The sequence below is a fragment of the Choristoneura fumiferana genome, chromosome 25 (assembly GCF_025370935.1).
Source record: "Choristoneura fumiferana chromosome 25, NRCan_CFum_1, whole genome shotgun sequence".
NCBI lineage: Eukaryota > Metazoa > Arthropoda > Insecta > Lepidoptera > Tortricidae > Choristoneura > Choristoneura fumiferana.
In genome coordinates this window covers 14767300-14792062 of record NC_133496.1, presented here as the reverse complement: position 1 = coordinate 14792062, position 24763 = coordinate 14767300, and the positions used below count along the sequence as shown (strand labels likewise).

The following is a 24763-nucleotide window of genomic DNA, read 5'->3' as shown; positions in this document are numbered from 1 at the left end:
CTGATTCAATAAATTATTTTGGATTTTTTTAGATACTTTACCTAACGAATAACAAATGTTTACGTACCTACCTAATTAAGTTATCCTCAACAACATAGGTGTTTTAAAATATTATCACGACCTTCTTAGAAATTTACTCCAGAACACAATTTAGACAATTAAATATAATTTCCGCCTCGAGGGTCAGCCGTTGGTGACATGGGCCCCCAAGGTAAATGACTCAAATTAAATCTCCACAATTTCCCGTGAAATGATATCCAATACTTCCCACAGCTACATCAACTTGTATATAATTTTAATTTCACGTTTCAGTTCACCTCGCGGGATATAGCCTCTCACCAGCTGAACCAACTCGAAAGAAAAAAATAAATTGTCACTTTACTCTTTTAATTCAAAAATTGTTGACATGTTGCAACAACATAACACTATCTCTGACGTCACAGTTACATAGAACAAAGGACACATCAACATAGTAACACTTAGAGATAAACATTGATAAGATATCCTAACGCACAAATTCAGACTTCGATTCAAAAACTACGGAAAAACATCAACTGAGCCTACATAGCACGTCGTACATTTTATGTGCCACTTCGTTCCCAGCGAAACCGATGTAGCAGGAGTTGTGGCTGGGATGCACCTTTCCAGGAGTTACGGACAGCTGGTAGCGTGCTCTGCCTACGTACAGCGTCTCTCCAGAAGCTGTATGCCCACCAGGAATAGCTCCAGGAGGCACAGTACCCGAAGACGCAGGAACCCATCGCAAACTCTCAGGCTTAGAGCACAATACTTCAATATTCTGCACTGGCACTTCTTTTCCGTCGTAGACAACCGTCGCCGCGGTGTGCCGAATCGACAGCTTCCCTGGGATCAAATCACCGCAGTTCCACGCCCTGATCACCCACAGAGGACTGCCATCCCAGCCCTCGTATCCCCCAACAACCGCCCTACCCTGTAGCTGATGCGCCAAGGTCGCAGTAGTAGGCACCCAGTCAAAATCGCCAGAACTCTCCACAACTTGCACTTCATCCGTTATAGCGGGCACTCCTTGGTTCTGATTCTGGTTTTCTCCATGGTATATATAGTTGGTTATGTACGTAGCTTGGTTGGAAGGTTCTTGCGTGGCCGGCGGTGCAACTGGAACTGGTACCATCATGGTGCCAGGGACAAAGTAGGGGTATTGTCCGGGTGGGTAGCCGTGGTCTGGTGGGGGTGGGTACATGTGCGGTGGTGGTGGGTGGTGTGGTGGCCCGTATCCTGACATATGGGGTGGCGGTGGCGGCCAGGCTGGTGGTGGTCCGTAGTACGGGGGAGGTGGAGGTCCGTGGGGAGGAGGATAACTCATTTTGGGATCTTCGTTTTTCACTGTGTATGCGCGTGATGAATGCGCTAAATAAGTTACGTCGCAGTTTATATGAATCGAGGTGAGTCAGTCACAATCTAATCTGCAGGATAACGTTCGATAGATTAGGTGACTTGGTTCGATGGAATTCAATGTCTCATGTTCCCAATTTGTTGTTTTGTTTCATATATATTTTGATCAACTTTGTCGAAGTATATCTAGGTAGTAAAGACTTCAGTGTAAGAATTAGGGTTTACCAATGATTCGGCGAATACTTATCGTTTGGCAAACTTTTTTTTATTTCCCAACTGTTTAAAATTTCTTAAACTGTAAATTTTTCAGGATTTTTATAAAACATAGTCCAAAACATATTTGAGACATGCTATCTTGGTGGTGCGACCTACTCAATAAATATTTGAGACAGCTCTTAACTGAAATGTAATAATGTTATAATGGTTTTATTTATTATTATAAACAAATTTATTATTTATTATTATTATTATTAAAACTAACCTAACCTAACCTAAAAGGTTCTACACGATGGCACAGAATAAGTAATAGTACACGTACGATGGCCCTGAAATAAATCCTGAAATATTTACAGTTTTCGAGTTTGCGAAATGAAAAGTTGCGAAATGAAACAGGTTGCCAAACGTTACGTTGTGAAAAGGCAGTACTCGAAGAATTAGTCACGGTTTAATTTACATCAGGACAGCGGAAATACTTCCACACGAGTAGGTACAAGACTAATTAATTGCTTCAATTGAATCATATGTACATAAGCCCGCATTTACGCTCAAGATGCTTTGTTTCTGTTTAGGGACGTATTTAGGACATCCGAGCCTTCACAAAGTTAGAATCCCCCCCCCCCCCAGAATAAATGTAAAAAAATAAATTAAATACAGTTTCGTACCTCAGTCAGTCAGCAAAAACGGAACTACTTTTTATCTACCCGTCTGTCCGTCTGTCCATACCGTATCCTAACCCGGGACGCGTGGAGGCAGGTCTGCTATTCCTTGGAGCAGTGAAAAATTAAACTTAAGTCAATGAAATCGATAGATTAATTAAGGAAGGTGTTTCCACATAGATTGCGGAGAAAACCTATAGGGCCCATCGTCCTTCCGATTGTCCCATGAACATAAAATTTGGTATAAAGGTAGCTCTTATGGCACTACCAATAAGAAGTCTTTATTTTTACCCCCGACACAAAAAGAGGGGTGTTATAAGTTTGACCGTTATGTGCGTCTGTGTGTGTGTCAGGCTGTGGCACCGTACCTAGCTCTTAAACAGGTGGACCAATTTGAATGCAGTTAATTTTATTTGAAATTAGATTTTCTAGCGATGTTCTTAGACATGTTTCATCAAAATCGGTTTAGCCGTTTTGAGATATTGAACTTTAGAGTGACAAAGTCGGGATTTTCCAACTTTTTGTTGTTTAGGTTAGGTTATTATGCCTATCTATACTCCGTTTAATTAAAGGTTTGAATTAACTGTCAAATTAACACACGTTTCTCGATATTTCCCGTTAAATTTCAAATGTTGAAATAAATGGAGTTAAGTTATTGTAGGATACATTAATTAATATAGGTACTTACAGAAATTAGAATAGTGTTGTTTCATTTAAAAAAGTGTGCAAATGTTACCGAAATAATGTTATAATGGAGTTAAGTTATTGTAGGATACATTAATTAATATAGGTACTTACAGAAATTAGATATTGTAAAAGAAAAGATTTTAAAATAGTAAATAGATAATAACAATTATAAATAGCAAAAAATGCTATACCCTACCAGGGTTCATGTTAACTTTAAGAGCTTATGTTACATGTATGCAATATATAAATAAATAAATAAAAATATATCAGTGATCAATCTACACATTGCATACATTTTGCTTAGACGCAGGGTTCTGCTAACACTGGATACATAAAGATACCCAGACAGAACCCTCAAATTCCCAAAAACTCAGTCGCTTTGTATAACTATTTGATTACACACACGTTTGGTTTAGTAGCGTCATCTGTTTATAAATTGGTTAACTTTGTTGCACACAGACTTGCCATAAAACTAAAATTAGTCTAACTAGTAACACTCCAGCTTAGTAGATGGCGCCAGCTGTACATACAGCAACTTTCTTTGTTCAAAAAATTATATAAAAATCATATTTAATTATTTACTTCATTTAATACTTCCATATTATTCCATGTCCATGACAAATTACACGTGTCTCAACACTAACTGAACTGTCAATATTTTTGTCTGTCGTCACTTGATCGTCACAGGGCTACTACGAAACTCGAAACTCGCAGTTCGTGTCATGCGGTCTCTCTGACACTTAAACTGTTTAATACGAAAGCGAGAGGGACGGCACGACACGAACTTCGAGTTTCTAGTTTCGTAGTAGCCCTGCTGGCGGTCAGTCAGTTCAGTCAGTGTCAGTTCAGTACAAAGGTTCAGTAAACTTCAGTACTAGTTTATTAAAGTTGGTGTTTCGCTTCACCGCCACCGCTCGCTAGAATTATACGGCGGTTAACAAACACGGTAAATAGTATTTTCAATATTTATGCATGCTTTTTATTAAATTTGTCAATAAGTAATATTCAAATAACCTATACAAGTGTCTAACCACTTTAACAAGTGCCTCTTTGATAATGATTTGTGGTAAATACTTCATCTTTTTACGATAGCCGTTGCTGTTGTTTTTACTGTTTATTGAGTTTATTGGCTTGCTTGATGAAATGAGTTTAGTCGTTCAGTTAATCCCCGACCGAGCAGCGCTTCGCAGGGCCAAAGTAAGTCCTAACAAAATTATATTTACACAAAATTGCTTTGTGTGTTATCTTATAATTTGCTTTTTCTTATCAGATATAAATTGTTTCGTGTATAAATAGCATAGCGACTGCTGTTACCTCATAGTTGGTTTTATAAAAAAAAAACTTGTTTTAGTTTCTTCTTTGTTGGACATAAAGCAGATACACTCTTTGTTTTTGTTATGCTGAATCATTATTTACTTGAGGCATTTGGACTTTTCCTTGTTTAATTTAGTCAAAGGAAAATTTTACTAGTCTTAAGAAATGAAATAGGTATGTGTTTTTGTGGTCTGAAATTGTCTTTTGTTTTTAATAATCCTGCTAATACTTTAAATGCCAATGTTTGTGTGTGTTTATTACTGTTCCTATACTCGTTTATTAAACCAAGCTACTAAAGTGAAGGGATGAAATGTCAAATGTAAAAATAATGTGACCAGCATAATACAAATAGTGCTGCTCTCTGATTTCGGTTTTCAACATAATTGCAAATATTCGATTAAACATAATATTTTATGGAAACAAAAATAAAAAAAATGAAAGCATTCCATATTCTACTCTACTTTCCATAAGCATTGTGCTTTATTGGCAGAACTTGCTTAGAATCCAAATGAAACTTAAACATCAACATCTACTAAAAGTAGAAATATTTCTTGACAATAGAATCAATAATAATGTTTCCTAAGAACAGATCCTTCTATGTCATAAGGAAAATACTGGCAAAATATGGATCATGTTGTCCAGATAAATATATTGCAAACAACTAGGTATGCCTCACCTCCAGTGCATGTATGTAGCTGATCTAATTTGAATACTGTGTTTGCTCGTATGTACATCCAACTGAATGCATATTTTGCAGAACAGTCTCCTGTGACTTTGAAATAAAAAAATTGGATTAGTATTAAATAACAGCGCTTTAAGGGGCTGTTTCACCACCCTTTTATTTGATGGTTAAATGTGATGCCATCTTCGTCTATTCAAACAAAAGAAACAGAGACAGCATCACATTTATCCGTCAATTAAATTTAATCAAAGAATGCAGAAACAGCAGGTAAATCAAGTTAATCTGCTTTTTTTTAATCGAAGTCATACTCAAAATATCTTTATTCAATTTAAGCTACTACAAGCACTGTATGAATCATGATCTTCATCAACATTATTGAAAAGCAATGCATCCTTTAGCAGTTTAGCTGACCATCAGTGCAATCAAGAAACGCCTTATCACTACCATACAAGTCATACAATCATAATTATTGTTCTCATTAACACAAGCATAGCTCAGTTACGGGCCATAAATAGCACTATTGATTATAACAAAAGCACGTACACTATATTACCACAGCTGTGTGATAAATAGTGCAACAACAAACCTATTATCTTGACTGGATTCACATTTCATACCTATTGTGTTATACTAACAGACTTAAAGCCCATTATAAATTAAATATTATTTTTTTTAGCATCATCTAAAAAGTTCAATATCTCAAAAACGGCTAAACCGATTTTGTTTAAACATATCTAAGAACCATTGCTATAAACTTGAGCAATACAATACAATACAACAACAGCAACACAGCAGTTCAGCTGCTGCTGCTGCTCTAAGTGCATTGGTATCAATTGTAATGCTTTAAATTTTCATTCATAAATAAATAAATAAATATGTGACAGCAATAGAGCTTTGTAAAATTAAGACTTCTAAATTGAAATTTTTTTAAGGTAACCCGGGGCTATTGTAGCTGGGGGGATATTGTACCTAAGCCGTCTGATGGCGTCCTTACGACGCCATGTTCTTTCCGGCCATTTTACGTTGTGTTTGCCAGAAGACTGTCTTCACACAACACACATGAACATGGCGTCGTAAGGACGCCATCAGACGGTTCAGATACAATATCCCCCCAGCTACTATAGCCCCGGGTCACCTTAAGATATTTTTTTTTTCTGTGGCCTGTGAATTATAATATGTATAGTGCATGCAAAAAAAAAGGTTTGGCCCTTTCGTATACGTAGTACAGTATAGTATCACTCCATCTCAAAAGTAGCCAAGTGGTCTAAGAAGCAACAGGTCTATGTAGCTAGTGGTCTAAAAAGCAACTTTTCCTAACCGGTATTCATTCATTCATTTATTTATTTGCATTAAATGTGGTTAACAAAAGGTCTTAAATATACAAAAAAATATATATAATTTGTGTATTTTTTTCTCTAAAACAGAAAAAAACAGGTTAGTTTAGGTTAGAGTTCCGTCAAAGCGCCAATCGCCTCAGCCACGCGGAAGAGGAGCTCCAGAAAGCTTTGCTCCGTCGACTTTAAGTCAAATTGTCGATGTCGACTTTAAAAAAAATTGCTACTTAGACCAGTTACTTCTTTGACCACTTGCTACTTAGACCAGTTTCTTCTTTGACCACTTGCTACTTAGACCAGTTTTACTTCTTTGACCACTTGCTACTTAGACCAGTTACTTCTTTGACCACTTGCTACTTAGACCAGTTTTACTTCTTTGACCACTTGCTACTTAGACCAGTTTTACTTCTTTGACCACTTGCTACTTAGACCAGTTTTACTTCTTTGACCACTTGCTACTTAGACCAGTTACTTCTTTGACCACTTGCTACTTAGACCAGTTACTTCTTTGACCACTTGCTACTTAGACCAGTTACTTCTTTGACCACTTGCTACTTAGACCAGTTTTACTTCTTTGACCACTTGCTACTTAGACAGTTTTACTTCTTTGACCACTTGCTACTTAGACCAGTTTTAACTTCTTTGACCACTTGCTACTTAGACCAGTTTTACTTCTTTGACCACTTGCTACTTAGACCAGTTTTACTTCTTTGACCACTTGCTACTTAGACCAGTTACTTCTTTGACCACTTGCTACTTAGACCAGTTACTTCTTTGACCACTTGCTACTTAGACCAGTTTTACTTCTTTGACCACTTGCTACTTAGACCCAGTTTACTTTCTTTGACCACTTGCTACTTAGACCAGTTTTACTTCTTTGACCACTTGCTACTTAGACCAGTTTTACTTCTTTGACCACTTGCTACTTAGACCAGTTACTTCTTTGACCACTTGCTACTTAGACCAGTTTTACTTCTTTGACCACTTGCTACTTAGACCAGTTTTACTTCTTTGACCACTTGCTACTTAGACCAGTTACTTCTTTGACCACTTGCTACTTAGACCAGTTAGATAGATAGAATCTTTATTCAAAACAGCATACAAAGCTCAAAGTACAATAGAAAATATACAATAATACCGTTTAACTTAAAACTAGCACCAAAATAAAGTTCACTTGTTATTTAAATTGAATTGAGAGCCCTGCGACGATGTCTAGAATAGGCGCTGACTCAGCATATACTGCAGTAACCTGCAGTGCTGATATTCTGTCAGAAACCCATGGTGTTTGCTGTACAAGGCAATCAGTCTGTGCCTCGTTACTTCTTCTTCTTAGACCACTTGCTACTGAAACCAGCTGCTTTTCAGATTTAATTATACTAACCCACCCTAAAAACTTCTTACACAACGGTGGTTTTGCAACCTTACCTCTGACTTCAGTTTCAGCATGACGGACCCCGACGTCCACAACGTCCACGACGTGGCGGTGTCCGCAGTGACCGAGATCAACAGCGCCGCGTACGACGCCGTCGTGGTCGTCACGCAGCCCGGGGCGCCCTCCGTGCAGGCGCTGGAGGACTTCATAGCGGCCGCTCTGCAGCTGGACCGGGGGCTGGAGAAGGTATGCCCACAATATCATCATATATGAATGAGGGGATTGCTTTTTGACTGGCTTAAAAGTTATCTCAATAACAGGCACCAAATAGTGGAAATTACGGGACTTGATAAAAATGTGAATTAGTCCCCATGCTGGCCCAGAGCGGGTTCGCATACATCCTTGTATTTCTTCGCTGATATATGCAGGTATCAATTGATATTTTGTACATACTTAAGTTCCAAAAAACTCATTGGTACGAGCGGGGGATCAAGCCCGCATTTTTAGAAATACGTATTATTTAGTGACATGAAATAATAAGCATACAAAGATACAAAATATTTATTTGGTAATCATTTTGGTAACATGTACATGTTATACACATACGCAATAATAATCAAAATATTCAAATAATCAACAGCCAAAACATATTGCCTTTTAAGCTAAACGTCCGAAATTTTACCTATTAAGGTAAACGTTCGAGTGCTCGACACTGTCCCAATGTGTTAATTTTAAGCCTATTCTAATAGAAGGGATGGTAAAGTGTAAACTAATTTGCTTTAGCGTGGTTAGACTTAGATGCTTACAAGCTCAAAAAAAAATCAAAATATCTATTTCATATTTATAAGCAAGTAGATTTACAGTACCTGGGGCGTCCCTTTAGGCTAAAAAGCCTGTGTTAGAACGCTCCGCTCCTCCAACATTTTTAACACGTATTAGTAAGCTAGATAATATATTGCTTAAACTTTCATTATTTATGGAAGCACGTATTAGATTTGTGGCACTTGTGGTCTCGAGATACAGAGCACGTTATTTTTTTTACATGCACAACGGCTTTTTTTGCATTGTACTTTGGAGGTCGCACAAGAACACTTCTTAAAGCCTTGACCTCCGAATATAGATAACTTGCCCGCAATTTCACGCAAACCTAACGTAATCGATGGGACGGATTCAGTAAAGGTAGTCGTATCCGTTTGGAGAGCATTTCTCGGAAGCGAATCTTTTATAATTCCCGCAGCTGTACCAATTTGGTATAAATTATTTTTTATGCTTAAAACAATGCCCATGATAATATTTCCGTCTAATGGACTTGATAAAAACTAGGCGTGTTAAGTAAAATGTACAAATTGAATTGGCTTAAATGATTCGTTTTATCTTTTCCCTAGAACAGCTCAGGGATTTGATCAAATCATTTTCATAAATGATGAAATCCATCGGCCATTGCCATAATTCTATCATTCCCCTAAAACGGCTCGGAGGCTTGATCAAATAACTGAATTCCGCAAGGGAAATGATACAACGCGATGTTTTCTTATCATCTCCCGGGACTTGATCAAACTTAAATCTGTTTAGAACTTTGATCAAATCGCTAGACGTGTTTAGTAAAATGTTCGAATCTAGTTGACTTAAATAACTCGTTTTATCTTTTCCCTAAAACAGCTCAGGGATTTGATCAAATTGCTATAGGAAATGAAGAAATCCATCGGCCATTGCTATAATTCTATCATTCCCCTAAAACGGCTCGGAGACTTGATCAAATCACTGAATTCCGCAAGGGAAATGATACAACGCGAGAGTGCTATTTCACGCATCGTCTAAATGAGGCTTAATAAATAAATAATAAATAATTATCATGGGACACTTGACACCAATTGACCTAGTCCCAAACTAAGCAAAGCTTGTACTATGGATACTAGGTTTTTTTTTTATTCTACTGGATAGCAAACGAGCAAGTGGGTCTCCTGATGGTAAAAGATCACCACCGCCTATAGACACCTGCAACACCAGGGGGATTGCAGATGCGTTGCCAACCTAGAGGCCTAAGATGGGATACCCCAAGTAACGCAACGCAACGGATAAACATACTTATATAGATGAATACATACTTAAATACATTATACGCCCAAGACCCGAGAACAAACATTCGTATTATTCATACAAATATCTGCCTCGGCCGGGAATCGAACCCGGGACCTCAAGCTTCATAGTCAGATTCTCTAACCACTAGGCCGTCCGCCGTCTTGTCGTCAATTAATGCCCACCCTCTAGATTCTAGAGTCTAAAGAATAGACTTTTTATTATTATTATTTTTTAATTTATCAAGCGCTATTGGATAGACGGCCAGTCTAATCGAACTTTAAATACAGAAGCCATTTCATAATAATGAAAAAACTTAAAATAGCTCCAACGTCGGATTTTAAGAGCATTTTCACGCTATCCGATCCGATATCGGTATCGGACGACGATACGATATCGGTGCAAGTAAAATGTATGAAATATGTACCTGTCTTTCACATTGTCCGGCCCGATATCGGATATCGGAGCCGACACCGATATGTTCACGACACGATCGGACGCCCGTAAATTGTCTCTGAGTGAGCAGAGCCAGATGCGTGGCGGCCATTTTAAGGCACTTGTCTCACCGCCGGCGAGGAAACGATTGGTTATCGACTATTTTTCTCGCTCAAGAAACGAACAAAAGATATAAGATCCTGTGTAAGTAAAAGAGACATATATTAATAGTTGATCGCTGGCTGTTCACACTGTCGGCGAGAACTCGCTCTTACATCTTTTGTCGCAGCGACAAGAGCTATAAAACTCGCTGAGCTATAGATACTCGCTCAGCGATGTCAGCTTGGCGGCCGCCCCGCACGAGCGAGTCGAGTGGAGCGAGTAATCGCCTGTCGCACGCGAACACTCGCTTACAGCCGAGCGACAAAACTACACTCGCTTCTCGCTGCTCGCCCACTCGTTTCTAGTTACTCGCTCTACTCGCTTCTCGCTTATCGTCGGCGGTGGGACAAGTGCCTGAGGCGGCCGTATCGGAACGTTTTGTTCGGAAATATGTGAAAGTAGCAAATGGTGTCGGCTATCGGATTTCGTCTATCGTCGTCACCGATATCGGATCGGATAATGTGAAAACGCTCTAACGCGACGCTTTATAAGCTCTCGTGCGAATTGGGCCCAAAAGCAAAGAATGACGTTTTAAATATCGGAATATCTTTTTTCAGAATATTGCTGTGCTGAGTTGCCCGCGCGTTTCTGGAGGGCGGCTGGTGTTGTCTCCCACCGGCCCCATCACGCCCTATGACGACGTCAGGTAAGCTGATCAACGTCAACATCATCAAAACATTGTAGTGTAATAAAACTGACTCGCGAGGCTCATTGTGACTCGCGAGGCTGGTGGAAATCTCGAGGTTAATTATGAATCGCCAGACTAGTATGTATTGTATGTATGTATGTAAACTCTTTATTGTACAAAAGAAAATTAACAAAATACAACTGACAAACTTTAAGATACTTGTACAAAGGCGGACTTATCCCTTTAAGGGATCTCTACCAGTCAACCTTTGAGTGGATGAGAGGAGAGGAGCAATACGTTAGGGTCCGACAAAGGGTGAATTTAAGAGTTAAAATAATGGAAGCTACTATACAGTGCTTTAAACAATATAAATAAATAAACTACTATATATATGACCATAATACATATAATATATAAGCATATTAAACAAAGGAATGTTCTCAAATATTTAAGGAGAAGGTGCAAGCCACATTCTTCTCAAGCCTTCCCTAAAAGATCCCACGGTGGGAGATTGCCTGATGGAGGTCGGTAGCCGATTCCACAGCCTGGCAGATTGCACTGTAAAGGATTTAGAGTATGTTTTGGATGAGGTAGAAGGACAGGCTAAAAGGAGATTGGTACTCGATCGTAACCGATACTGACTGCCAGCAGCCAAGTAGCTGAAACGCTCGGAAAGGTTTACGGGAGCAGAAGGATTAAAGAGAGTGTTGAAAAGTAATGACAGAACGTGGATGTTCCTACTAGTCTTGACTCACGAGACTGATCGTGACTCGTGAGGCTGGTCGAAATCACGAGGCTGCCCATGACTCGTAAGGCTGTAATTGTGACTCGCTAGGCTGGTTGACTCGCGAGGCTAGTCTTGATTCACAAGGTTGATCGTGACTTGCGAGGCTGGTCGGAATCGCGAGGCCGCCCATGACTCGTAAGACTGGTTGTAACTCGCAAAACTGCCCGTGACTTGTGAGGCTGAATTGTGACTCGCTTGCTTGCGAGGTTGATCGTGGCTCGCGACGCTGGTCAAAATCTCGAGGCTAATTATGAATCGCGAGGCTGGTCGTGACTCGCGACGCTGGTCAAAATCTCGAGGCTAATTATGAATCGCCAGTCTGGTCGTGACTCGCGACGCTGGTCAAAATCTCGAGGCTAATTATGAATCGCCAGTCTGGTCGTGACTCGCGACGCTGGTCAAAATCTCGAGGCTAATTATGAATCGCCAGTCTGGTCGTGACTCGCGACGCTGGTCAAAATCTCGAGGCTAATTATGAATCGCAGTCTGGTCGTGACTCGCGACGCTGGTCAAAATCTCGAGGCTAATTATGAATCGCCAGTCTGGTCGTGACTCGCGACGCTGGTCAAAATCTCGAGGCTAATTATGAATCGCCAGTCTGGTCGTGACTCCCGACGCTGGTCAAAATCTCGAGGCTAATTATGAATCGCCAGTCTGGTCGTGACTCGCGACGCTGGTCAAAATCTCGAGGCTAATTATGAATCGCCAGTCTGGTCGTGACTCGCGACGCTGGTCAAAATCTCGAGGCTAATTATGAATCGCCAGTCTGGTCGTGACTCGCGACGCTGGTCGAAATCTGGTAATTATGTCTCGTGAGGCTGATTGTAACTTACAAGCCTCTTGGATTCGCAAGGTAAATTATGACTCGCTAGGCTGGTCGTGACTCGTAAGGCTAATTATGAATTATGACTCGCCAGTCTGGTTGTAACCCGCGAGGCTGACTATGAATGACTCGCAACGCGGCTGGCTGTGCCTCGCGAGGCTAGTCGTTGCTCGTGAGGATGATTATGACTCGCGAGGCTGGCCATGAGTAGTTATTAACATAATGTTGTCACCCACAGGTCGGTGTATGAAGCGGCGCGGGCGGGGATCGTCCGCGCGGCGGCGGCGGGCGCGCGCCGCCCTGTACTAGTGCTGCGGCCCGGCGCCGCCTGGAAGCGCGCCGCGCTCGTCACGCTGCTCGGCGCTTTGGAGGCGCTCTATGTGGTGACTAATGCACTAGCATAAACACGAAAATAGACTAACCACCTCTTTCACCATCCATTGATTAAATTTATTTAGAATATTTTTTTGTTCAAAGAAAAAATACGTGTCCCATATCTTCTGAAAATGTAACTGTAGGACTTCTTTATTTTTAGGGATTCAGGGGCTGTGTCACCACCCGTTGATTAGTTTTATTAGACGGATAAATGTGATACCGTCTCCGTCTATTCGAAGAAAACAAACAGAGACGGCATCACATTTAACCGACAGTTAACACTAATCAATGGATGGTGAAACAGCCCCTATATGAGTTACGATGACACTGAAGCAATTTTGGATACGATCTCTTAAGCACTTTGTAACCTATATTTATGTGATCTGCTGACTACCATATTGTGATTCCTTTGTTTTAAGTAAGTTTTATAGCTAAACTAAGGTTTTGTAGCCAGATATAACCAGAATTAATTATTTAATATAATTTTAACTGGTTCCCCGCGTTACAGGCGAAGCGTAGTGCGGGACCCCTGGTAATTCTTGTCAACCACTGTATATTTTCAAATAAACACATTTTTATTTTATTTTTGCTCCAATAAATGGGGCCTTATTAAGGTTAACATAGTGCGGGGACGCAGACCGGGACATTTAAAGAAAAGGTAGTAAACGAAGAAAAAAGAAACTATTATTACAACAATAAGTAACTTTAAAGGTTTAGTCCTTGCCTAAACACAAAATAACTTTTAACACAGTCATTCAATGCCAGCAACCCGCCAGCCGGTTCTCTGTTCGTAGGCGCTTCTCGCTACAAAGTAAATAAATTTATTTATTTTCCACTTTGTACAGTTTCCACAATATACAATAGATACCTTTCAGACTAACATACATATTTATAATCAATAATATTTAAAACTAATTTGGTGACAAAACGGCGTGACCCCGTTGAGTCACCGTCCCCGACGTCGCATTCATCTGCGGCATGGTGCCCCGGAACCGCCGGAACACGACGTCTTTCGGCCAGAAGGCAGCACTCGCGATGGTCCCCCCCCCCCCCCCCAATCAGCAGCCGCGGCACGCGCACCGCAATCGAGCTGAAGTGACGCGACTGCAGCTGGAACACCCTCAGCGTGCACGTTAAAATGCACGTTATCGGCTATGTTATAGCTTAGCTAGTTAGTCGTGTTTTTTGTTGGTATATTATTATTTACCAAGTCCAGCCCCCTACTAAATAACTATGATTTTTAAACCGGGACAATTTGCTTGTCGGCCGGGACGCCGGGACACCATGCTTCAAATCGGGACATGTCCCGGCGTACCGGGACGTATGGCAACCCTACCTTAGATGAAGCCAGTCCCATGGCCACTGGCTTTGGGTGTGTGTGTGTGCTTCATGCCTTGAGTAGTCACTGGTTAGATGACTTTCCCAAAATCTTTATTTCCTAGTAGGAAAATTCCCATTCACTTCTTTTTGGCCCACTATGGTTTTTTTTACTGAAGCTCATTTTCACAATCGCGTTTTTTTTCAATTTTAATCGACACAAAAACGGAGCTCCTACTTTTGTGTGGTTTTGGCCTTTCGGGCCGATGCAAACTTAACATAACCTAAACCTTACATACTTATACTTATGTTTCTGTGACGATTAAAATCAGGATAAAACACGATTGCGAAAATAAGCTTCAGTGAAAAAGCCTATTTGGAAAAATGCGAATGGAAATTTTGCTAGGTACAGTCGAGTTCATAAACTTGTGAGCAAAATATATGAACTGAACACGCTTCTGCGCCGTTAACAATAGAGTCGTGTTCAATTTTCAATCAAAATTTTGCTTACAAGTTTATGACCTTGACTGTACTAGGAAATAACGATTCTGGTGAATTGATTTAACCAACTTGAGTAGTTATTACGAAAGTTAGTAGTAAGTTTGAAGCATGTTGGCAACACCGTGGTATTTGTCCGCAGCCGCTCCAAGTGCGCGAGTCGTTCCCTGCGCAGGCGCACCGGCTGGCGGCGCTCGGCGTGTACGGGGAGGGGGTGGGGGCACTACAGACGCTCGTACGGGAGGCCGCGGCCTTGGAGCTCGCCAGGTGAGGACGTACCATTAGGACTGCGTAGTCTTTATCACACGCTAGGGTTATCCAATGAGGGCTATCGCGAATGAATTCGCCGCTAGAGGCGCTAGTGTAGCGTGAGGTCTCCGAAATGTCAAATCTCATAGTTTTTGGGTGAGCTACGCGGGTTTATTTATAATTAGAATAATTTTGTGAATATTTTGCATTACCTGAAATTAATTATGGCAATTATGCGTTACGGGGCAATGAATGTCTGTGTTTTGAGACAGTTTTGTCTGTCGGAAACTTTAGTCCTCCTTTTTTTTGAACAAAACGGGACTAAGCAACACTGTGGTTGCTGGATATTTTTATGGTACGGTTTTAAGGTGTATTAAATATGATTTTAATCTAAACTTTGTAATAACAGACTCTGAAAGCCACAATAGAAACCTCATGCAACAGTGCGCCATCTAGTGAGACAAAAAACGATAGTCCTCATTGAGCTGGGATCTCCCCAAACCTATCGACGCGGATCAAAAAACTCTTTTTCACTTTTCATGCTCGTAAAGTTGGTATTTATGCTGAATCTAGGCGACATAAAATTACTTTTTATGATCTAGCGCATAACGTAGTATCTTCGTCTAAGACCAAGGTATAGTTTTCAACAGCCGCAAACAAAAAAGTTTATTTATATGTATTTTTTTATGTAAAACTAAAAATCAATCAAATCAATAAAAATGTATGATAATATAGCAATGCATGAAAAATAAAAGGTACCTATAGTAAGTGAACAATTGTTTCAACTGTTGCTATTTAATTTCCTCTCAATCGAAGTGAAACGCTGAGTGTAAAACTCGAGCATTAAACCGATTTTCCCGCTCGGCTATATGAATGTCTCGGGTAAAATGCCTCCTTTTATGCTCTTGTTGTACAATCTACTATATGTCTACGCAATAAGAGCGAAAAAGACGTCGACGCGTCGGCAGGCGTCGGCCGAGTCGATCCGAGCCGAACCGTCCCTTCTTGCGTGGCCGTAAAGCTTTTTTCTATCGGCTTTTCGTCGTTGCTACTGCAATACCGCGTAACTAGCATTTTCCATAAGGTACAATTTTCATTGTCAGAACAGTACAATGTTAGTAGTATAGTGTTATGTCGATAGATGTGGGGAGACCCTATATAAGAAACCGAGATGGTTCGTTTGACTGAGTTTGTCTGCAGGGGCGTGTCGCGCGACATCGGCGGCGCGGACCCGGAGCGCATGACGCCGGCGGCCGTCGCCGCCTATGTGCGTGGCGCGTTCGGGCCGGCAGTGCGCGTGCGCGTGCTCGACGACCCCGCCGCCATCGCCAAAAACTACCCGCTGTTCGAGGCGGTCAACCGATGCGCCAACAAAGTGGACCGCCATAAGGGTTTGTGGTTTCAGTCAATTACTCATGTCTTATGTATGGCCCCTGCAATAAAGCTCGCATCTCAAGATCGAAAATGCTAAGTGAACTTATTATTTTCAAAGGTAAATTTTATTGCCAAAATGATATTAAATTGTTATTAAAAAAAAAAAAACAAATTTAGATTTTTGTAAGTAGTGCTGAATTGTAACTTTCCAGTGATTAAGTATTTTTAATTTTTTATCCTTTATTTAAGATTTTTTTTATCCCTTCTAGGTTGCGTCATCTTTCTGGATTATGAACCTAAGAGCTACGAGCAGACTGTCATGCTAGTCGGCAAGGTGTGTACTAGCATGAACCCTTCTTTGCTCAGGCTTGTTGTCTGTTTCCTTAAACGTTACTTTCTTGTAACGTTTGCGTTCACAAAATGACGAACGAATGACGAACAGATACAAAATTCAGATCTATTGTCAAGAAGACATTAATATCAAAGGTGTATTATAAAGTTAATGATTATATCATGGACAGGGATATTTGGAAATAATTCCGATCCGCATTAGCGATCCCTTCAAATAGCGAACCTACTGTGTTCAAAATAAAGTTATGTTAAATACTTGTGATGTATAGATATCATTTAATAATATTGTTAAAAAAAATATACCTTGTTGAGTTTCTTGCCGGATTCTTCTCAACAGAGATTTTTCCGAACCGGTGGTAGATTTTTTTTTGACGTTCATAAGTGCTTGTTATAGCCTAAATTGAATAATAGTAGATTATTGTCGTGGCCTGGAAGTAGGCAATTGCTGGCTGAGTATGAGTATTAAACGGACGAGCTTGCGAGTCCGTTTAACTAATACGAAGCCAGCAATTGCTATTCCAGCCGAGACTAATATAAAGCTTTTCTCAAAAATGTTGAATAATTCTGAAATAGAATAAACTTTTTCTCAAAATATACCTATTATAAAATTTATTTTTATTCCAATATTTTTCTTATGGTTTCCCGCCTTTTTTCATTAAAAATAAACTGCAGGTGTATTTTTCCACCGAAAACACCACAAGCTATTTCAGACCCAATAGAAAAAGTCCGGAGTTCCAACAAAATATCTGATACCGGCCATTATTAGACTTGGCTGTATACGACTTGTGCTAACATTTCCATGGCCTTTTTAACTTTAAAAAAAAAATGTGACTGATTGCAGGCGCGCTAATTCATTATTGTCGAGCTAGCGCGCCTGCAATCGTTTTAACTTTTTAATTTTTCGCTGACCATAAACTATGCACTTCACCTTCTGATATGTAAAGAATAATGTCAACTTTTACGAACATTTTTGAGAAAAGATATTTTGACTTGACTACAGTCCCATTAAAGATGCATTTTCACCAAAGATGTGCTAAGATGTGTTTCGAGGATTGTGCTTTTCATGAACCAATAAAAACGCTTCATTTACCTGTCATTGCTCAGCACAGCTCTAATGGAAACAGCTGGGACAATGTGTAACTCCCAACTATTCTCTTCCTCTGGAAACGAACGGCGATGATTTTCGCTCGACCGCCTCGGGGCGTCAGTGTGCGGACTGGAGGGCGACGATCGATCACGACGCGCGCGCTCCGCCTCTTGTGTTTGAAGAGGAAGAGGAGTGACCGACATTGAAGATAATCGGGTGTTGTGAACGGCTGCCGATTGCCTAAGCCTCTATGCACTCCCGAGCCCCGCGATTTCCGACTCCAGCTTTAAAAAACTTATTTGTTTATCAAGCCGCGAGTACCCTACCTTATCCTTTCATATTGTCACACAGCTGAGCGGAGCGAGGCGAGGTAAATGAACCGTTTCCATTGATTCATAAGAACACATTCCTCGCAACGTCCTCCCACTCAGCCTTAGCCGAAGCTTTCGGCTAATTTTTAACTCCCCGTTACAAAAAGAGGAGTGTTATAATTATAAGTTACACCTGTATCTGTAAGTGGGTTTGCTAATGTTTCGGCGAATAATGTTTGGCAACCTGTTTAATATCCCTGAATGTGTAAATATTTCAGGATTTTTATAAAACTAACCTAACCTAGGGTCCTCAAATATTTACAGTTTTAGAGTTTGCGAAATGAAACAGATTGGGAAAAGGCAGCACCCGCTGTAAGTGGCATAGTATAGGTAGTGCCACGAGAGTAGAAGTGAATGATTTTACACACAGCTACATGAAGAACTGATTGAAGAAAATGAATGAGTAAATGTCAAAATTCCTCTCTCACTACGATGTACGACATGTTCTTGTGTGCGTGACCTCAACTCTGGTTACACTACCTATAGCTCCTAAAGGCATGAACCGATTTTGATGTACATATTTTTATTTGACAGCTGATTTGTGTTGTCAGGGCGTGACGTACGACACGGGCGGCTGCGACATCAAGGCGGGCGGCGTCATGGCCGGCATGTCGCGCGACAAGTGCGGCGCCGCCGCCGTCGCTGGATTCCTCAAGGTGTGTGTGAGAGATAGAGAGATTATTTTTAATTTTCTATAAGCACTTAATGCGCACAGAAAAAAGATTTTTTCACTCATTTTTTCGATTTATTTAGACTAAACTTAATCGTGTACTTCAGTTAACTTAGAAAGTAGGTAAAGTAGTATTTTAATACAGCCTTCTTTTCTAAACGACCTGATAGCAAAGTTTGAGGTCCCAGATTCTATCTCCGGGGCAGATACTTGTATGATGAATATGAATGTTTTTACTTGAGTCTTGGATGTTTGTTTGTATGTATTTATTTATTTATATATATGGGTGGATGAACTATTTCTTGTCGTTATTCTGTCCCGTCAGCGAGGGGACAAAAGTAGTACAGTTTAATAGAATAAATGTTTTGTCACATTATAGTAACATGCTTATTAGATGACCAATTATAAAAGGGGCTTAAAACTACCACAAAAGTGCATGTTTGGCAAATTTTTATCCTATAAACTTACGGTTTAAAGAGTGACTCAGGGGACCGTAACTATAGTAACGAGTGACAAGAAAAAATTGATCGACCCATATATGTATATCCGTTTTCTAGCACCCATATAGTACAAGCATTTAAGTACATTATGTTTATTCATTGCGTAGTACAATCAGCAGCACCAATATCTGGCACAACAAGCGTGCATAAATATCTGATACGACTCTGTTTCTAGGAACAACGGGTTCAAGGTTTTTTTCGGGATTTCTATGTCCAACAGTGGGCGGCCTCCGGCTGATTTAGATAGTACCACGAGAGTTGAAGTGAATGATTACACGCACAGCTACAAAAAAACTTGATTGCGAATTAATCAAAATAAATCAATAAAACTAAAAATGTATAATTTTATAACAATGCATGAAAAATAATAGGCATCTAGTAAGTGAACAATTGTGTCCCCTGTTACTATTTAATTTCCTCGCAATCGAAGTGAAAAGCAAAGTGTAACTCGAGCATTACACCCATTTTCCCCTCGACGTGTCTATCCCCCTCGCCGTACCGGCTCGGGTGGCTATATGAACGCCTCGGGTAAAATGACTCGTTTTATGGTCTCGTTGTACAATCTACTATTTTTGTGTTGTCAGGCTTGTGAGCTGCTCCGGCCGTCGTTGAAAGTGTGCGCCGCGCTTTGTATGGTGCGCAACTCTGTGGGCTCCGAGGCGTATGTCGCCGACGAGCTGATCAAGAGCCGGCGGGGGCTGGCCGTGCGCGTCGGGAACACCGACGCCGAGGGACGCATGATCATGGCTGACGTGCTGGACGAGGTACGGGGCGGCTGGAAAATAATCTCCTATTGCACAAAATATGCAAAAAGAATACCGGCTGAAATGCATTTTTTTTTTCTATTTTCAAATTTTGTAACACTCGTTTGTTGCGTCTTCTTTTTTCTGCGAGTCTCGAATATTTGTCTCGGAAGGAAAAACATGAGCTACAACAACATTTTCATTTACTTACATTATGTAGCTAAAGTAAAGAAATCATTTCGAGTGAAGCAGTGTCGGTGACTCGCGGAACGATATATCACAAATATACTTAGTACCTGGGCGACCGAACTTTGCTCGGACTAAAATTCGATAAAAAACGGTTTTCCAGAGATAAGACCAAGCTAGATCGATTTTTTATTCCCGAAAACCCTTACATACCAAATTTCATCGAAATCGTTGGAGCTGTTTCCGAGATCCCCGAAATATATTTATATATATCGCACCGCAGCGTTTTGCATCATTACGTCGTTGTTGCAATAGAGGTGCGATATATGTAGAATTGCTTGTTTAAACACACACACACACACAAACATCACGCCTGTATTCCCAAATGGGGTAGGCAGAGCACACGAGACGTTACCGCTTCGGAGCCACTTTTAGCAATTTTAGGTGGTAGGCTTGTTTAAAGGTATTAGATAAACCACTTGCCCCTGCATTTATTAATACTGTATCCGTTGTATTCCAGATGCGCGAGCGAGCTGAGAAGGAAAAGAACCCGCATCTGTATACAGTGGCCACGCTGACGGGCCACGCCGTGCGCGCCTACGGGGAGGGGTACTCCATCGTCATGGACAACCACGCCGCGCGGTGAGCCTCCGTGGGGGCGCAGGCCTTCCATGTGTCTCCCTGTGCGGTCACCTCAACCTCGACCGATTTTGGACGACCTGATAATTCAATCACATGTCACTTGGAACACGGGTCGAGCTTTATCACCCTGTACCGATAATGTTCAAGGTGCTATGGGACAACCTGATTTTGTACGACCTAATAATCGGAGCACACTTTTGACAGCAAGCAATCGATTCTCACGATTGATAAGTACACCGTATATTAATAAATTTAGTAGAAAATAACTTAATTTGGTCATTGGACCTAACACAAATCTATGGTCATTCGATTCGATTGGATTCCGATTATAACAAAGTACAATAACAGGCCGAGCAAAAATTTGGACACCCTAATAATGCACGACCTAATATTGTACGACTTGATAATTCTAATCTAAGATTCAAAGTATGTGAGCGGTTAGGGAGTCCTCGTCCCAAGGGCGGAATCCCCTTCTGGGCTGGGCTGGTACAACAGTAGATATTTTGTAAACTAATTTATCTTAATCCATACTTATACTTACTTACTATACTTACTAATATTATAAATGTGAAAGTGTGTGTGGTTTTATGTTTGTCCGTCTTTCACGTCGAAACGGAGCGAGGGATCGACGTGATTTTTGCCATAGAGATAGTTTATGGGCCAGAGAGTGACATAGGCTACTTTTTATCTCGGAAAAATGCACAGTTCCCGAGGGAACAGCGCCCGATAACCGAATTCCATGCCGCGGGCAAAAGCTAGTAAAATTTATATTTTTCTGCGACAAAAGAGGAGAATAAGAAAGTTTTAATGTTTTTTTTTGCGAAAAAATAACTAACATTCGGACATTGAGATCCAGTGATGGACCTCCTGGTTTTAAAACTGGCTTCGCCTTTAGGGCGTCCTGGTCCTGAGGTCGTCCACTTTAATGTGTGTTTGGAATGATTGGCTCCAGCCTCCAGTGACTAGGTAGGTGGCAAGAAAGTCGTGGCTAACGGGTACTTTGCGGAACCATCCCAAAGATGGCAGCACTCGACGCGAGACCGAACCTGAACAAAAGAGCCCTTTGCGGCTACTTGCAGATTAAGCGTTTTGAATTTTAATTTAGTATGGTTTGTGGTCCAGGGCCAAGGGGCACGCGGAGGCGTTCCGGGTGGCGGGAGACAGCGTCGGCGACATGGTCGAGGTGTCGACCATCCGGCGGGAGGACCTGTCGGCGCACGGGCCGCGCCTCCCCGGGGACCACGTGCACCAGGCCGCCAACCTGCCCTCCACCGCCATGCCGCGCGGACACCAGGTCAGATCGAGACAGACAGCGAGAACTGATCTGATTCACTAAAATCATCTCCGGCTCCGACTTCTTTAACGTGATTGATATAGATGCACAATAAGATCGATCTCCGCCTGCCGACTTGATACTTTCTCCTATTGAATTTTTTTCTTTTCGAGCGGATCAAATTATTAATTCTTAAATACAAACTGAAATATAGATGCATAGAAAAACCAGAAAAATAAGACCAGCGCTGGGAATCGAACTCAGGTCCTCGGCATTCCGTGCCGCGTTCTATACCGCTACACCACCGCTGGACAGTGATTAGTTATTTTTCTGGTTTTTCTATGCATCTATACTTCAGTTTGTATTTTCGATATGGGTTTTACGAGATGAACTTAAAAGTAACAAAAAATTTGGAATTGAAATAAAAAATACAAAAAGATTCCAAATTAAAACAATCGGTAATTAATTTGTCTGTAGCGAAAGCTAGCCTCCGCTAACTCTTGCGGGTTCACGGATTGGCTTGGCGCGGCGTGCTTGTTTCATATCTGATAGAACAGCGCTGCGATTCTTATGAATTATGAATTCTCTGCTCTATTGAATCAGCTCGCCGCTCCAAGCCAAGCCATGCACCCGCGCGAATTAACGGAGGCCCTAAGCGATTCCATTCCGTCTGATCCGACTCTGCCCGGAATTCGATGAATGCATTATGAGTGGTGAAAATCTGTGTATTCGACGGCAGCGCCACATTTTAAACCGTGTCATTTTCCTGTATAAATGGTGGAATATTCTGATACAGTTTTTTAGTTATCTGATAGAAATACAGGAACTTTAACAAATGAGAACTGGGCTCGCGTGGGAACTATGGCCCAAGCCCTCTCACTCAGAGGAGGCCTGTGCCCAGCAGGGGGACGTAAATAGGCTGGGTTGATGACACTGATTAGCGTGACGCGACGCCAGCGCAGCCGGTCAGCGCTGACGTCGCGTCGCCGCGTGTGTGGGTCTCTCTCTAAATAGTGAGGTGGTGTTAGGGCCCGGCGGGCTTCCTGCTGCTGACGTCGGGCCTGGCGGAGGGCAGCACGCCGTACAGCCACCTGGACGTGGCCGGCAGCGCCGGGTGCCTCCCCGCGCCGCCCACCGCCGCGCCGCTGCTCGCCCTCGCCGCGCACTACAAACTGATCAAGTCTTAACCCTCACAGGCGAGTCGCTTCCTTATTCATTACTAGTGTTTACCCGCGACTTCGCACACGTAAATCATTATTAGATCCAGCAGCTGAATTGAAATTTAGAGTTTTTAAAAATTCCCGTGGGCATTCCCGAAAATTAAATCGTGGTTTCATTGACGTTACATTAAAAACAATCATGTCAAATTTCATGACTGCCCCAGGGGTTGTTATTTCGAGATTTTATCCCTATCCCGTGGGAATATCGGAATGAAAAGTAGCCTATGTTCTATTCCAGTTTTTAGCTAGCCACCCTAACAGGCGAATTGATTGCTTTATTCCTTCCTTACCGGATAGCTCAGTGGTTAGAGAAGCTGACAACAAGCTTGAGGCCCCGGGTTCGATCCCTGGTCGGGGCAGATTATTTTTATGAAAAATACGAATGTTTTTTCTCAAGTCTTGCTTGGGTGCTCAATTTTTATTTAAGCATGCGTTAAAAAGTTACTTATAACACGAGCTTTGCTTACTTTGAAACTATGTAGGTCAAGTGATGTCAAATGTCCCGAGATTTTTATTTATTACTAAATCTTAACCCGCCACCCCACGGGCAAATTAGCTTATTCTTTCCTTGAGCAAACACATAGCTCATAAAAACAAATAATAATATTATTAAATTTCTTGAAATATCTTGCCAACTTAGGAAAAATATACTATTTGAGCTCAAACACAACTAACTTATTAGTAATCGTTTGTTTAGGCTAGTGGTTGCTGGCAGTTTTTCAAGGATCACGACCTACGCTGTGCGACCCTCAGCGCGAGACAACAGGCCTCATATTACCAAGTTTGAATCGAACATCGTATCGTGCCGTCCTCACACGTTAATAGTAATCAAAAGGAGAGTGAGAGGGATAGTACGATACGAACTTTGAATTCCGGATGCCCCTGATCAACTGTTTCGGTTATACTTGAACAATTGCATAACTATTTTGTTTATTTACGAACTTCACATCGCTTATAGAAGTATTTCCGTTTATATCAAGTTAGCAAAACTTACCGTTTTTTTTATCTTTTGAAATAATATTAATATGTTTATCTCTAATACCGTCAAGCATAATACTTATTTCTTAGCAACAAAGCACAATAATTTCTTATGAAGTACAATACTGCATAATAATGTTGATATAACATGTTTAATATTTTAAATAATTGCATAATTCCATATTTTAAGAATATATTAAATTGTATACATTTTTAAGCAGTCTTTTATTTTTATATACCTTATTTTTATCATACCTAGCTTTGACAAAATAGCAAATAGGCGCGGCCACATACAAATCGCTCGACGCTCGTTTCCAACTTCAAATCTGGTCACGTAAATCTGGTGACATAAAGGGATAAAGCTGAAAATGTTGAGCTTT

At 41.0% G+C, this 24763-nt stretch overlaps 2 protein-coding genes across 6 annotated transcripts in view; one reads left to right on the top strand and one right to left on the bottom strand.

Moving 5' to 3' along the window:
- Dip-B (Dipeptidase B) overlaps positions 1-24600 on the top strand; it is a 36950-nt gene extending 12350 nt beyond the window's left edge. The window contains exons 2-14 of one of the 5 annotated variants that reach the window (XM_074107225.1): positions 3842-3882; positions 7704-7884; positions 10869-10957; positions 12788-12932; positions 14882-15006; positions 16189-16379; positions 16632-16696; positions 18723-18827; positions 19926-20105; positions 20791-20912; positions 22035-22206; positions 23214-23381; positions 24103-24600. In XM_074107225.1, coding sequence (XP_073963326.1) covers positions 7711-7884; positions 10869-10957; positions 12788-12932; positions 14882-15006; positions 16189-16379; positions 16632-16696; positions 18723-18827; positions 19926-20105; positions 20791-20912; positions 22035-22206; positions 23214-23372 — 1527 coding nt within the window. In that variant the 5' untranslated portion in view covers positions 3842-3882; positions 7704-7710 and the 3' untranslated portion in view covers positions 23373-23381; positions 24103-24600. Of the gene's footprint in view, positions 1-3760; positions 3883-4027; positions 4134-7703; positions 7885-10868; positions 10958-12787; positions 12933-14881; positions 15007-16188; positions 16380-16631; positions 16697-18722; positions 18828-19925; positions 20106-20790; positions 20913-22034; positions 22207-23213; positions 23382-24102 lie in introns of those variants that run through there. The other 4 variants (XM_074107227.1, XM_074107224.1, XM_074107226.1 and 1 more) reach the window with 4 other exon arrangements.
- Positions 371-1407, bottom strand: LOC141442205 (uncharacterized). Its single transcript, XM_074107122.1, has one exon. The coding sequence runs from the start codon at positions 1343-1345 to the stop codon at positions 551-553; it is 795 nt and encodes a 264-aa protein (XP_073963223.1). The 5' UTR covers positions 1346-1407; the 3' UTR covers positions 371-550.
- Positions 24601-24763: the final 163 nt, after the last annotated feature.

Bases quoted from the DNA above. Each gene is read 5' to 3' on its own strand.
- LOC141442205 (XM_074107122.1), bottom strand. From the start codon at position 1,345: ATGAGTTATCCTCCTCCCCACGGACCTCCACCTCCCCCGTACTACGGA.